Here is a 15,168-nt window from a genome sequence, read left to right on the forward strand (position 1 = left end):
GATCGAGCCAACTCTATTAAAGACCTAAGAGTGACGATAGTAAGCTGAATTTCAACGAAGATATTTCAAAACCCTCCGCTAAAGCTTTTGCTGTCGTTGGTTTTATTCGCCGAAACTGTGCCGATATTTCAGTGATATTCAGGCACTGAAAGTGCTGTACTGCTCCCTGGTGTGCAGAATTCTTGAATACGGAGTTTAAGTATGGGCTCCTTATCATGCCGGCAAGAAAGAGTTCACCGTTATTTCATCAGATTTGCTTTGCGGAATCTGCCGTCCCTCTTCCACTGCCTCCATACGAACACCGATGTCAACTGATAATTCTACAGCCTCTGAACCAGCACAGGGTTTACTTGCAGAGATTGTTAACATTTGACGTATTAAGTAACCGCTTGGACTGTGTACATCTTCTGCAACAAGTAAACTTTGATGTTCCTACACTGAGGAAATTATCTCTACAAATTTCATAAACTCCATCGTATGAACGCATGGAAATATAAGCCTGAACCAATTTCATAAGTATCTTATGTTTTCATACTCCATTTATGGTATTCATAATTCGATACAATAAAAAGTGTACGGAAAACATTCAAATTTCATAAACCCATCGTATGAATTATTTTGGCGCAGCTTATGGCAAAAAATCATACGATCATCTTATGAACACTATTATGACAGTGCAAATCAAAACATCAACAAAACCCAAGATGGCGGATCCAGTTTCACGACGTGGCGCAAGAATTCGCAAACCCGTAAGTAACATTTAAATCTTATTGTTCAATTGAAGTCTACATTTTTATTTACATTTGCAGACACCTAAACTAGCTGCTGCTACTTCTGCGTTACCAATATCCGCTTCATCAACACGCCGAAAGTTACAACCTGATCGGGTAAGTGTCAGATTCAATTTTTGTTTTAATAATTTAATGCATAAGTAAAAATATTTAAATAGGAAGCGGACTCTATGATTGTATCAGCAAACAAGAGGACCCGAAAAATCGTAAGTATAAAGATCCCAGCTGATTCGTTATTTTTACTATTTTCGTTTACAGAAATCGGAATCACCTTCAATAACGGAATCAATTTTGACACCAGCCGCAGCTCCAGTTATTCAGCTGGAATCAACAATTCCTGCTGTGTTGAAGGCAACAGAGTTGAGAGTATATGAAGTTCTTCAAACAAGAAATACGCTGAGGTCCCTGGAAAATGTAAGGCAAAACAACAAAAATCAATGCTGAAAAAACTAATCAATATAATTTTTTCTTAGCTACCACAAATTGACGTGCTGGGAAAGCTTTTAAGTAAAGCTGACAAAGCTGTACCTATTTCTCCAGCTCTACCTTCGCCGATAGCATCAGTCACAGTAAACACGACCTGCCTCGGGGTTTCACCATTCTTTGTAGCTACTTCGCCTGATAGAGTTGCTTCCCCTATTGAATCAACGTCGAAGGCTAGTGCAACAAACGGGTTGACGAATTCCGTCGAATTTTCTAAAGTTACAGGTCGAGTAACTTCACGGATTGCAGCAGGGTTAAGAGCTATCACAGCGAACGATTCCACGGGTTCCGCAGATGATTCACCAATCAATACAGCTGCCTCAACGGACCGAGTAGCATCCTTGGTTGCATCAGCATCGCAAATTTCAACTGATCGAATCGAAGATTTACCAGTTCTGACAGTTGCATCGGCTGATCGAGTAGCATCCCCGATTGCGACAAAAGCTAATGCAACGACGGTTTTGAAGGATTGCGTTGAACTTTCCCCAGTTTCAGCAGCTATATCGGCCGATTCAGTACCCACACCGATTGCATCAAAACCAAAAGCTGCCACAGCAAACGTTTTGACGGGTTTTGTCGATGTTTCTCCAATTCACACCGTAAGTTAGTTTAATGAATTTGAAAAACCATTGGACTAAATATTTTTAATTTTTTTTAGCAACCTGCATTTGAATATCAGATTTCAGCTGATTTGCTGAAATCCTTACTGCACGGAACAGTAATCGGACCACCACCAGCTGCGAAAGCTGCATTAGTTTCAGCCTTATGCCTCCAAGCTGTGTCAGGCAAGAGTTTTGAAAACAGCATCATTTCACCAGCTGAAGTATCCTACCGAGTGAATCCAGAATGTCAAAACAATGCAGACACTTCTGGCCATGAACCTGTAGAAACAGAAACGAATGTTCCGGAAATTGTAAGTACATTGATTGAAATACAAATGGCATAATAATAACTTAATTTATTAGGAATCCCAAATTGGTCATAAAATTCCTTTTGATTTGTTCGGAGCGCTCCTAGATGGAACGGTCATCAGACCAGAAATACTAACTAGAACTGAGCAAACTGCAGTGGGTATAACAGCTGATCAAGCTACACCATTAGCTTCTGCTTTTCCAACGGTTAAGCAATCTGGCTTTTATGTAGAAAACGTTGACCTGACCTTAGCTTCTACATCGAATCCTGTTGCTTCACCTTCCCAGTTGGTACTAGAATCAGCTGCATCGATCTCTAGTGACACGGATAGTAATATCGGCCCGGAAAATCCGGAAGAAACACCAAACTCATCGAACCCACAGGTGTGTACCACATAGAAAAAATATCATCCCTGTCCTATCTACTCTTCTGAGTGACACGGATAGTGATACCGGCCCGAAAAATCAGGAAGAAACACCATCCGAAACACCTATCTCTTCAGACCAACATGTGTGTGCTTTTTGTGGTTTGTGTGTTTTCTTCTGATTTGCCAGTACACAACTGTTTTTTTTTGCACTGTAAAAATCTGCATAGTAAATTGTGTATACAAATTCAAATTCAAAAATCTTCATGAAAACGTTGCATTATGTTGCTTTATGTCTATTTACGTCGTTTAAATGAACCGATTATATATTTTTTTAAAGTAAAACTAAAAATACCTTGCATAGCATAAATTAACAGGAATAATTTGAATGATTTCAAAGAATCCATGCTTTTTCTCTCCGTGCGTGCACTTAAACGCGAAGCACACTTCGATTTGTTTTTGTTTACAAGTTGCTGTTTGCTTCAGAAGTTGTTTTTAGTGATTGCTTAAAATGTAATTTGTAATTTGTAAAATGTACTCATTTATTTATATAAGAAAAACTTTTATGGCACACTTATCGTAAGTATTAATTTTAAATTTGTATTTATAGGCATTTTCCGGTTACCACTTTTCACCAGAAGTGCTAAAAAGGCTACTGAGTGGGACCGTTATCGGAACTAAGATTCTTTCCAACGCTGAAGCTGTAGAGCTCACGGAAGCTAGCAGGAAGCTTGTCACAGACGTCATTGCCCGGTATCACCTGGAAATTAACCGAAAATCTTCTTTTGAAGTATTGGATGAGTACGCTGAAGTTATCATCAAGATATTCAAGAAGGAAAAGAAGGTAAACAAACATAATATCTTATAACGTTCTGAAAATATCACCTTGTTTATAAATTTCTACAGAGTACATATTGCTCACATAGAAAGCACCGCAATCCAGGGGGAAAGTTATACAGCCGTATCAATTACATCAGGCAATCAGAAAGAAAGAGGATAAAAGAAGAGGACGATCATGTTAAAGGGATTAAGCAACCGGACACTAACACGCGAGTAGCAAATCCGGAAGCTTTGAATGCTATTTCCTGGTTGCAACTGAACAGATCTCCTTGGTCAAGTGTGCTCGTGCAATGGGAAATCTCCTTTCCAGAGAGATGCCGTGATCTGAAAAATTCAAATAAGTTTTCTTCGGTTTTGGAATCTTATCCTCACTTGTCTGACGAAACGGGTTATCAACTGGTAAGAATTTGATTGACAATTGATTGTGGATTGACACTAATTTTATATGATTTTAGCTGGATATTGATTTTCGCTTATTGGGATACGGAGACCCAGCTGTCGGCGAAAGGAAGTGGAGAACATTGATAGATGACATCGCGTTGTATATTGCGAAGCACGCTAAGGATCCATCAGCAAAAGAGTTGCTACAAATACTACGCAATCCGGATTACGGAATAGGTAAGCACCAGACAATTTTCCTAAAGCTAATAGAGGAGTGTACTGCCAGTGGACGCATAATTGTCCCATATGACATTTCAACAATTTTGAAATTTTAAAGCTTACCTCCATAATTCATATGTATATACTTTTAGACTATTACATAAACACATAAACATAAACGGTGAGTCGATTTGTCCCACTTAAATTATGGACGCGTATGTCCCACTGGAACTAAAAATTGTTCTAGTGGGATAAATATGCGTCCATTATTTAAGTAAGACGAATCGACATACCACTTTTTTCGAGATTTGCGTTTTGTAACATGGGACAGTTACGCGTTCACCAGCAGTGCAACTCATTGCCAAATTAAACACACCCATACTTTTTACGTAACTTATTGAACTGTAGGGGTAAGAAAGGCATAGCGAACAAGTAGGGCATAGTGAGTATCCTGTGCTCCAACTTGGACTTCCGGCCGTTCGTAACAAGTTGGTTGGTGGCAGGATCAATATCATAATTACTACTACCAGTTGATTTGTTTCCAACTAGTGGAGATCCAGAGCCAAAGTGCAGGATGCTCACTATGCTGCACCTGTTCACTATGCCCATCCTTCCCCTACTCTTAAAGACCAATGCACATAAGTGATATCGCGGTGGGTGATGTCATCCACTCACCGCCATTTCTCAGCAGTCTTTCAACCAATTATGCTGATTTTTTTAGGGAACACCGGAAGATTTTTGTTAAGATGATATATGTAAAGTGAAGAAATAGATCAAATTATAATTTAATTATTGAATAAAAAAAGGATTGATTCAGTCAACTCTCTAAAACTCGATGTCTAGAGTTTCGGAAGCATAGTAAAAATGGATTTCATAGCTATGCTATCATGCTGAGATACTATGCTAGATTTAAGACTAAAAAAAAAAAAAAAAACAAAATCACGGTCTCCCTGTGCAGATTTTTTTTTTTTACTGAGCTGCAGCTAAAAAGTCAGTTAATTAAAAAAAAATGGTTAAAACTCTTAACAACTTATTACGCATTTTACACCAAATTAGACTACTGTACAAAAAATAGTTGCACAGTAATATTTTCATACAGTTGAAGAATCAACTTATTTGATAATAGTAGCAGCTATAGAACAGTACTGACAAGCTGCACTGTTGAATTTTAGCTCTAGAAAACTTAAGAAGATCAATATTTAATTTTTATGACCAGTGCGAAAAGATTACTGTGTACTTATTTTTAGCACAGTAGTCTAATCAGGTGTTAAATCCGCAATATGTTTTTCCTGAACTTATGTCGTTTTAGTTTTTGCGGTGTAGCACTGGTGTAGTGTAAGCAGGAATAAACACGAGTCTTTGACAGCTCAACATCATTTGTTTGTAAACAAAGGTGCATCCTATATCTACACCCTAAAATATTTCGGTGTACGGCAGTGTAGCACCGGTGTAGCTACACCGCAAAAACGAAAACGTCATTATACAGACGATGTTCTTTTATTGTTGCCTGATAATAAAAAAATAAAATTTGTTAAAATAGTTTGTTAGTGAAAAAATTACTGACACCTGTAAAATAATCTATGTGTGTACTGCCTATTGCCCATTGGTCCAGAGAGCAAATTTAGCTGCAAAGATGGATTTTGAGCTTGAAATTTAAACTTTAGCAAAAAGTTGTCTTCAGCAAAGTTGGTGCTATTAGTTAGGCGCTTATTTTAGTGTCAAGAGATACTAGGGTGGTCCTTATTATCAATAAAATCAAAAATCTAACTTTCTTATTTTAAGAGATAGAGGCATTTATTCTTCGGCAAGGTTGTAGCTTAGTAAATTTCAACCAACTTAAAAAAAAAGTTTTAAAAAAGTTGGAAAATAACCGATCTTGAGAATTTTTTTATATGTTGACCTAGGGTGTTTCTAAAAAGATCAGTTATTTTACTCTAACTTTCTTACTTTAATTTTTATGAAAAAGTCGTCTTCTAATGAATTTTAGATCTGTTCAAGACGCAACTTTTGACGCTAGAGGACTGTGAAAATATTGACCTGTGAAGAGTACTTAAAGTTTTTCTATTAAAAATATTCCCTTTTCAAATTTTACCATCTCTCATTGGGGCAAAAAAAACAAAAGTTCATTTCATGACATTTGAAGAACGCATTTTATTCTCATTATTATTCAAAAATAAGAGGTATGTTATTTTTTAAACTCGTATAAAATCAATTTGAATTTGTTCATTTTTTTATTATAATTGGGTATATATTTTTTATTACAAGAGATACAGACAACAACTTTTCCTATAAAACATGCGTCTTGAGGAGCTTTAAAAGTCTTTCCAATTTTCATAATTTTCATGGGAAACTTGAAATAAAAAAGTTATCGGCAAAAAATGGTTTTCATCGGACCACTCTAATGACAGATTTAAATAAAATGTGCTTGTACATTTGTTTCAATATTTGAACTTTTAGTGTCTTCGGAGAAGTTTTATGCTTAAAAATTTTATTCTTTTGGTGTATTCATACGTCAGGGTGGTCCTCAAATTAGATGATATTTTAAAACTAAATTTTTTATTTTACAAAATAAAGACATGCACGCATAGAAATTTTTACAGAAATCTGTAAAATTTTACCGAAATCTCAACAGCTGAATGTTCGGTAAACAGTTTCGCATATTTCCTGTAATTTTTCACAAATATCTGTGAATTTTCCTCAGATATCTGTAAATAATTACAGGAAAACTGTAAAATTGTTTACCGACCGTTCAGCTGTTGAGATTTCCGTAAAATTTTACAGAGATCTGTAAAATAATCTTAGTGTGTGTGTTGTTCAAAAAAGATGTAGCTGAGTTAATTTCAAGCAACTTTGTAGCAAATAGTTTTTTTTTCTATCTCTTAACGTTCTCGTTTTAGAGTAATTTTTCGAAGTTGACTTAGGATATTCCTGGAATATTTTTTTAGCACTAACTTTTTTATTTCAAATTTCTCATGAAAGTTATCTTTCAGAGACTTTAAAAGCTCTTCAAGACGCATGTTTAGGAGGAAAAATTGTAGCCTGTATCGCTTGTAATAAAAAAGATACACCCAATTATAGTATAAAAAAATTATCAATTCAAATTGGTTTTATACGAGTTTAAAAAAATAGCATATCCCTAATTTTTTGACATTATTGAGAACAAAATGCGCTCTTTCAAATGTCATAAAACGATGATTTTTGCCCCAATCAGAGATATTAACATATGAAAAGGGCATATTTTTAAAGAAAAACTTGAATTACTCTTCACATGTTAAATAGTTTTACCACAAACGAAGTGACAGACGGAGCGGCTCGAAAACTTTGGTGACTAACCTGCTATTTCAATTTTTCAGTGTACCACATGGCAACACCACTACTACTGGATTGTACCACATGGCAACGCTACTACTGGATTGTACTAGCATTTTCACCAAATGTATTAGAATGTTTTGGTTCTATCTCTTTCACTCTACTCAAAACTGAAATGCATAAAAAAAATTACAAAATGATACACTCTTTGCACACTGCCAAAGAATCATTGTACACAAAATCAACTTTGTTCAAATCAAAACAAAAAAACTAACCCATCTGGTGGATGATGGCACAAGCTTCCAAGAAAATTCTATTACAGTGAACCACATTATTTTAATGGATTTCTTCGCCAGTTAGTCGTCTGTCACTTCGTTTGTGGTTTTACAAACAGCGTCAAAATGTGCGTCTTGAACAGATCAAAAATTTATTAGAAGACCACTTTATCATAAAAATTAAAACAAGAAAGTTAGAGTAAAATATCTGATTTTATTTTATTTTATTTATTTTTGCTTTATTATAGAGACTTTCAGCCTGTAGCTGGTTCGTCTCTTGATTTTACTTTAGAGACACCCTAGGTCAACATATAAAAACTGCTCTAAATCGGTTATTTTCCAAGCTTTTTAAAACTTTTTTTTAAGTTGGTTGAATTTTAATAGGCTCCAACTTTTTTATTGATAATAGTGGTTCTTATCTTATCTAGTATCTCTTGACACTAAAGTAAGCGCATAAGTAATGGCATCAACTTTTGCTAGAGTTTCAATTTCAAGCTCAAAATCCACCTTTCCAGCTAAATTTGCTTTCTGGAACACTGTGCATTGAAATTCCTCATGAGGGGTGACATTGAACCAAAACAATAAATTTGGTTTAATTGTCTTAAAATATGGTAAATGTCACGTAGATATTAGGAGTACAAATATGTGCTTACCAATGGAAATTTTTAAATAACGCTTTTTTCTTGTATTAACGGTACTTAACTTTACAACACTATTTAAACAAAGCTACTTGTAAATTTATTATACGCTTTACTCCAGGAGTTCAAGAAACATGTTTTGGCCATCATTTTCTTTATATTAAAGATATTTGCTACATAAAACATTTTTAATTCTTGGCCTAATGTCACCCCCACTTACGGTATTCAATAACCAAGAATTCTTCAATTGCACAAGAGCTTAAATTACTTTTTGTTAGAATAGCATTTGTTTGAATAACCTGTTAATAAATTAAATTTGGTTTGGTTTATTTTCAGATGTTCGTCTATGCGTTACGCTTCTTGGATTGAATACGGTGCTTATACCTGTAAAAGCAGCAAAAGGGTTCAAACCGACTGTGGCCACAGCGCAAAATGAAACGTTTTGGCTTTGCCTGGATGGAAATGCAGCCCAATCTAAACTAGAAGCTGAGCGATCTCTATGGAATAAGCAAGCAGAGCCGGAAATTCCAAAGCTGATCGTGTTTGGAGCTAGCCTCGAAACAGTATCGCCAACTTGCTTCGTAACTTACAAAGATATTGGATATAAATTATCAAGTATTTCTCGAGGAGTGGATGTACTTTTGAAGCTGATTCTAGTTTTCCATCTTCCAGTTTCAAAAATTTCGAAACTTGTGTGGTTATTCATTCAGCAGTTCGTGTATGGAGTGAATGCAGATTATACGTACGTCAACGTGACTAAACTTACGGAATATCTCGACAAAAAGCAAACATGTTAATTAACTGTTGTATTGAAACATGTACGAGAAAGTTCTCGTCAGCAAGCGATCTTCTTGAACATGTAAAAAATATTCATAAGACTCCAGCAAGTTATAATTACAAATGTACCTTCCCGCAATGTATTCAGGTTTTTAGTAAAGTATATACATTTAAGAGGCATCTTATTAATCATAACTTTGAAAGTTCTTCAAATCCTGTGACACACAATACTGAGCCTGAACACTTTGAACCAAACGTGCAACCACACGAATTGTTCGAACATACGGCTGAATTTCGAGAAAATAATTTGGTTCAGTCAAACGTGGAAATCATTAAAAAGTCAGCAATTGATTTTACCCTTAGTATGCACAGCAAACCAAATTTTTCAAGACATGATGTTAGGGATATACAGGAACAAGTGCAAACATTCTGTACAACAGTTGCAAATAGCATTGAAACTGTTAATTTTAACATCAACAACCCAGAGACACAACACCAATTGGATACATATTTGAAGCATATGAAAACGGGATTTGACTTCATTAAAACTGATTTCAAATTCTTCAAACAGCTGATGAGTTTAGGTATTTATATGCCACCAATTATTATTAGTTTGGAAAAGGATGGAGTGAGATTGTCACAAGTTGAAAACATTGATAGGAATGAGCGCAGGTCGTGTCTTGTATTGAACCCAATAGAGTTTCACATAAGAAAATTTTTTGAGAGTGGAAATATTTTCAATCAAACTGTAGAACACACAAAATTTCTGGAATTGTCCTCAAAAATAACAAACTTTGTTAATGCAAGTGTTTGGCAAGATGTGAAGAAAAAATATAATGTAAATGAAAATAATTACTTAATACCATTATGGCTCTATGCTGACGAATTCGAGATTAATGATGTGCAGAGTTCACACAACAAAATCGACTCGATTTGTGGAGTTTATTACAGTTTTCCTACTCTTCCAGATGAATACGTTTCAAAACTGAGCTCTATATTTGTTGCAGGAGTAATAAGGAAGCATGTTTTGAATAGAACAGGAGTCGATATATTACTAGAGCAGTTGATGATTCCACTTAAAAAGATTGAAGAGGAAGGTATCATGCTTCAAGTAAATGGACGGCAAATCAGAGCCAGATTTGTGTTTAGCCTTTTCCAAGGGGATAATCTTGGAATTCATGATATATTAATGTTTTCTACCAGTTTTAATGCAACATATTACTGCCGTTTTTGCAAGAGATTCAAACAACAATTACAAACTGACTGTGAAGAGCATGAGGATAGTTTGCGAACTGTTGAAAACTACGAAGAAGACGTTTTAGCAGATAAACATTCAGAAACAGGGATAGCAGGAGCTTGTTCATTTAACAAAATGCCTTCTTTTCACGTTATGGTCAACCTCACTGTAGATGCCATGCATGACCTTTTCAGTAACGGTGTTTGTAAATTTGCATTTACCTCTATTCTTAATAATCTGATATATACAAAACAGTGTTTAACGTTGTCCAATCTCAATGCACGAATGGCAATCGTTGCTAATGCGTCTACAGACATTGGCTTACGAAGATTGCAAACCATTGAAGCAGCATATGATAAAAAAAGAAAAGGAAAATCAGTTAAGCTACGAATGACAGCAGATGAAATGAGAGCGTTTTATCACAATTTTACAATTATAGTAGGCCCGTATGTTCCAACTGATGATCCTGTTTGGAAATATTGCAAGGTGTTGATACGAATGATAGATTTGATTCTATCATTAAGTTTTTCAATAGAAGATTTAAATCAGTTGGAAAAACTGATTGCTGAGCACCATCGTCTCTATCAAGACTTGTTTCAAGAGCATTTGAAGCCGAAGCAGCATTTCCTTAATCATTACTCAAAAGTTATTAAATCGTGTGGGCCCGTCACTCGTACGATGTGTTTTCGAAATGAGGCGAAGCATCAGAAGTTTAAAGAATACTCACATGTTATTTCTTCTAGACTGAATATAGCATATACCTTATGCATTAAGTCTTGTCTGCAGTTCACGCATGACTTGAATAATAGAAATTTTGAACCCACTCTCGTTGAAGGCAATTTTGTATACGGAACGCTGACCTCTAGACCGTATTATGAGCATGTTGATGGAAATTCACCATTTCACAAGGAGAAGACCGTAGGCTTTGGTTATTCTTGTAAATTCAAGGGAACGCTATTTTGTGGAAGTCAATTTGTGACGCAAACAGATGGGCACAGTTTAAAACTATTTGAGATAGAAGAGTGTGTGAATGATGAGAATACTGTTTATATAGTTTGCCGAAATTGGAAAATAAAAGGTTACGTAGAACACTATGTGGCATACGAAGCAATAGAAAGAGAGAAGACAATGTTATTAGTTAGCATAGAAGACTTAGATGGTCCACCATTCAGTTTACATGATGTCAATAACCAATTTGTATTTAGGAATAAGTATACGTTTGTCAAGTAGAGTTAAAAATATTTGTCAAGGAGATAAAATAAAATAAATGTAATAATAAGGGTAAATGACAGCTTCGGCAATACCTTTACATACTATCGTGAGGGGGGTAAACAAAGTCGTTGAGTGCTCAAATTTGACCAGTCGATGCTCTGAGACATGATGTATCATTATGCAAAAAATGGGTGCTCAAGGACTTCATTTACAGGGGGGACGATAATAGGTAAAGGTATTGTCAAAACCGTCGTTTACCCTATGTAATTAGGTGAATAAACACTATACTTAAAAATCCAAAATCACATTTTTTAGTACAGCAGCCTATTCTACTCACTAGTAAGGTGAGGTAACTAGTGAAGTGATCTTAGACACCTCGTGGAGTATCACGCCACCACGCGATAACTATTGTCACTTCACTCACTTATATTCACTCAATATAATAAATATAATAAATAATTGCTTGGTTTAACGGCTTTCTCAGTCTTAATCTCACTCTAAAGGCTACGATTTAATCTGCGATTAGGTTTTGGTTCATGGTCCATGGCCGAAACGTCGGGCAGTTTAAATCGTTGTCGTTAGAGAGAGATTAAGACTTAGAAAGCCGTTAAACTAAGCAATCATTCAAGTACTAGTCGTCACCATCACTAATATAGTAATTTATCAACTCAAACTATATTTTTCATTCATATCCGTTATGAGTTTCATACGAAATGACAAATGAAATTGTTCGTAATATCCAATGATAGCTATCGTTCGTTTGTATTGAGATTCATAGTTATATGCATGAAAAATCATACGATGGCTGATTGAAAAAAAACTGACAGTTCTTCATAGTTCGGTCGTATGAAATTCAACATAAAATCTTGTCGCAAAAAATCATACGATATTTCTATGAAATTCGTTTGATTAATAATCTCAGTGTACTCGCAGCTCCCGACATCGACAGCTTCTGTGGATTCCGAGGCACCGAACAGTCTTCGGTGAAAATCATCCATTACAAAAATGCATCAGAAGATTAAATGAAGTAAGCTATCAGTTCGACTATAATGTGACGAGAAATAAGTTTAAGACTCTAGTCAGATAGCTAATTCTGATTCAACCTACGCATATCGCTCGTCTGCCTAGGAAGGTTTGATACTTTCCGACAAACTCTCTTTGGAATGTGTCTATCAATGGCATACACCAAGGCATGGGAAAACGTGTGCGCAGCGGTCCCAATGATGTCAGAATCATCTCCTTAAGAAAGGTTAATCACTTGAATTAAATTCAATCAAATATAAAATGCTAGAGGTTTCAACAAAGAAAATCACCTACAAAACGCATATGCAACCACTCATTGTTTTGAATTATAGCACTTTTGAAAATAACAACATTTTATTCAAATAACTGTAAATGCATCTGTTCCACTTCTTCGTCCGTAAAACATATCACTGGCATGATTGACAATTCATAAAAATCGCACCCGTGTCGCTCTACTTCAAAATGCTCTCTACAACTTTAGACAGTTTCCTTGCCCCTTCTCCATTAGCTTCCCGATAGTACGGTAGCTGTTCCATCCGTCTCAGCCAGCCAAACGTTTTGGGAAATCTACAAAGCAAATAAGCAACAAAACCAAATGACGCGTGACGCGTGAGCACAATTATGTAATCGAAAATCCACTTACCTTTCGCGACTGATCGGTAAAATAGCATCGAAGCTGGAAACGGACGAAACGCAACTCAGATCGGCCAGGGTCATCCGATCTCCGGTGTAGTAATCCGCTTGCAGTGTATCCTCCAGCAACTGAAGTCCTATGTTGAAGTAGTCCACATTCACCGGATCCAGTTCCGTCTTCAGACCGCGAATCACCGGTGACTTTGTGAATTGAAATCGTCGGATAAGTTTAGTCCAAAACTAAACAACAACAATAAAGAACACTCACGATCAACAGCTTCAATCGGCTGAACAGCACTCCGGAGTTGAAATGCAACCCGGCATTCACCTTAGCCCTCGCGAAGGGATCACTCGGAAAGAGATCTTCACTGTTTGCGTAAACCGTTGTCAGGTAGACATTGATCGCTTGGCTGTCCCAAATGAACTTTCCATCGTCGTCGATCATTGGGATCGTGTGCTGAGGATTCTTGCTGAGGTACTCCGCTTTCAGAGTATCGTTCCCCAGCAGATCGATCGATATGACCTCGATGTCCAGATTAATCGCTTTCGCCGTAAGTTCCACAGATCGCCCAGGAGGGCTAATGGGATTGGTGAAAAGCTTAACGCGCTTGTTGGCAGCCATCCCCTGTGAGGCGACGGATCGCAGTCTAACGAGACGAGAGAAATTCGGCAATAATCTACTTGTTATCATTTTCACAATTTCAAAAGCAAACACGACTGATAAAGACGAGGTGCAAACATAGACTGTTTTTTTTTTCTTTATTTAGATTTTTTAATCAACCAGTGTTGCCAAATTTAATTTAATTTATTTCTTTTTGTTTTCCTCCAACTTTTGCTGGAAGAAGTCGAGAGCTTCCGCAGCACGATCGGAATTGAATTCTTTGTAGTTGGGCATATTTTGCTCTAATCGTTGTAGATATGCAACCAACTTCGGACACTTGCTAGCATCGATCGGGAACAGCGCGTTCAGTGTGCACAGTGATGTGCTGCAGCTAATGTCGGCGAGTGTTAGAGTTTTTCCGACCAGGTAGTCCGATTGGAGTGTTGTTTCCAGCAGGTCGTACGCGCCATGGATGGCATTCAGCTTATCTTGAGGAACCTCAGGAAAACCTTGGTAGAAGATCGGTTCCAGAGTGCCACGAAGACGGGCGAACAGAATGCCCGATTCAAAGTGCAGCAGTGCATTGATGCGTGCTTGCGTCACTAAGTCTTTAGGATACAGGGCGTCATCTTTCGCATATTTTGACACCAAGTAGACGATGATTGCGTGACTGTCGTACAATGGAACTCCATTGTCGACGATGGTTGGCACTGTATGTTGTGGATTTAACTGATTGCGGAAAGTAAGTTAATGTTTAAACTACACCCAAGTGACTTAGATCATAAATTAACGAACCTTCAAAAACTCCGCCGTCATATGCTCCTTCTTGGACAGATCCATGAATTTAACATACAAATCCACACCAATCAGCTTTGCAGTGATTTCCACGGCTCTGCCGGCTGGAGTGCGACGGGTGGTGTACAATGTAACGGGAGCCATCTTTCAATCTAAAAATACACCAATCTTTACAAACGGATAAAAAGCAACTGAAGACAATGTCTACTCTATATCGATGGAAGGCACGAAAAAGAATGAATATTTTCTGTCGGACCGGTTTCTCCGTTGCCACCTACTCATGGTTGTAGTAGATGCGAAAGCATCCTAGTCTGTGTTTGAGCTGATATGGATGGCCATTAGGGTGAGTCAACTTTACAACCCCATGCAGGTCGTTCGATCTGTATTGAGGCTCCCAACAAATGTGCCAAATTTGATTGAGTTTACTCAAGATCTGAATTCCCGGGAGAACTTTTAAATTAGTACTGGAAAATGAAGGGTGAAATTCAAAAATTGCTCAATCTAGACCAAACCAGAGACTTGAATTGGGAATACTACACACAGAATCGGTAATTTTTATTGCGTTTTAAAACAGCTGAAAAAGTCAGTAAACTTAAATAAATTGCAAAAATTCGTAAATTTTCATTTAACTTTGTTTGATAAAAAAAAATAATAAAAGGTCAATGTCCCTAATGTCTT

At 36.6% G+C, this 15,168-nt stretch overlaps 3 protein-coding genes across 3 annotated transcripts; 1 reads left to right on the forward strand and 2 right to left on the reverse strand.

Moving 5' to 3' along the window:
* Positions 1-704: 704 nt before the first annotated feature.
* Positions 705-9,009, forward strand: LOC135709674 (uncharacterized). Its single transcript, XM_065232066.1, has 9 exons — positions 705-749; positions 810-887; positions 1,933-2,187; positions 2,240-2,569; positions 3,161-3,394; positions 3,457-3,789; positions 3,846-4,008; positions 8,549-8,793; positions 8,926-9,009. The coding sequence occupies exons 1-9, from the start codon at positions 705-707 to the stop codon at positions 9,007-9,009; spliced, it is 1,767 nt and encodes a 588-aa protein (XP_065088138.1).
* Positions 9,010-12,898: 3,889 nt separating this feature from the next.
* On the reverse strand, positions 12,899-13,826 carry LOC135710004 (glutathione S-transferase 1-like). The gene is made up of 3 exons (XM_065232464.1): positions 13,363-13,826; positions 13,105-13,295; positions 12,899-13,028 (listed from the first exon to the last, which is right to left on the reverse strand). The coding sequence occupies exons 1-3, from the start codon at positions 13,783-13,785 to the stop codon at positions 12,914-12,916; spliced, it is 729 nt and encodes a 242-aa protein (XP_065088536.1). The 5' UTR covers positions 13,786-13,826; the 3' UTR covers positions 12,899-12,913.
* A 51-nt stretch (positions 13,827-13,877) lies between these two features.
* Positions 13,878-14,691, reverse strand: LOC135710015 (glutathione S-transferase 1-like). Its single transcript, XM_065232476.1, has 2 exons — positions 14,491-14,691; positions 13,878-14,424 (listed from the first exon to the last, which is right to left on the reverse strand). Exons 1-2 carry the CDS (start codon positions 14,632-14,634, stop codon positions 13,900-13,902), a joined length of 669 nt encoding a protein of 222 aa, XP_065088548.1. The 5' UTR covers positions 14,635-14,691; the 3' UTR covers positions 13,878-13,899.
* Positions 14,692-15,168: the final 477 nt, after the last annotated feature.

Source organism: Ochlerotatus camptorhynchus, unplaced genomic scaffold, assembly GCF_037179485.1.
Source record: "Ochlerotatus camptorhynchus isolate MF236.1 unplaced genomic scaffold, CSIRO-AGI_Acam_v1.1 ptg000036l, whole genome shotgun sequence".
Taxonomy (NCBI): domain Eukaryota; kingdom Metazoa; phylum Arthropoda; class Insecta; order Diptera; family Culicidae; genus Ochlerotatus; species Ochlerotatus camptorhynchus.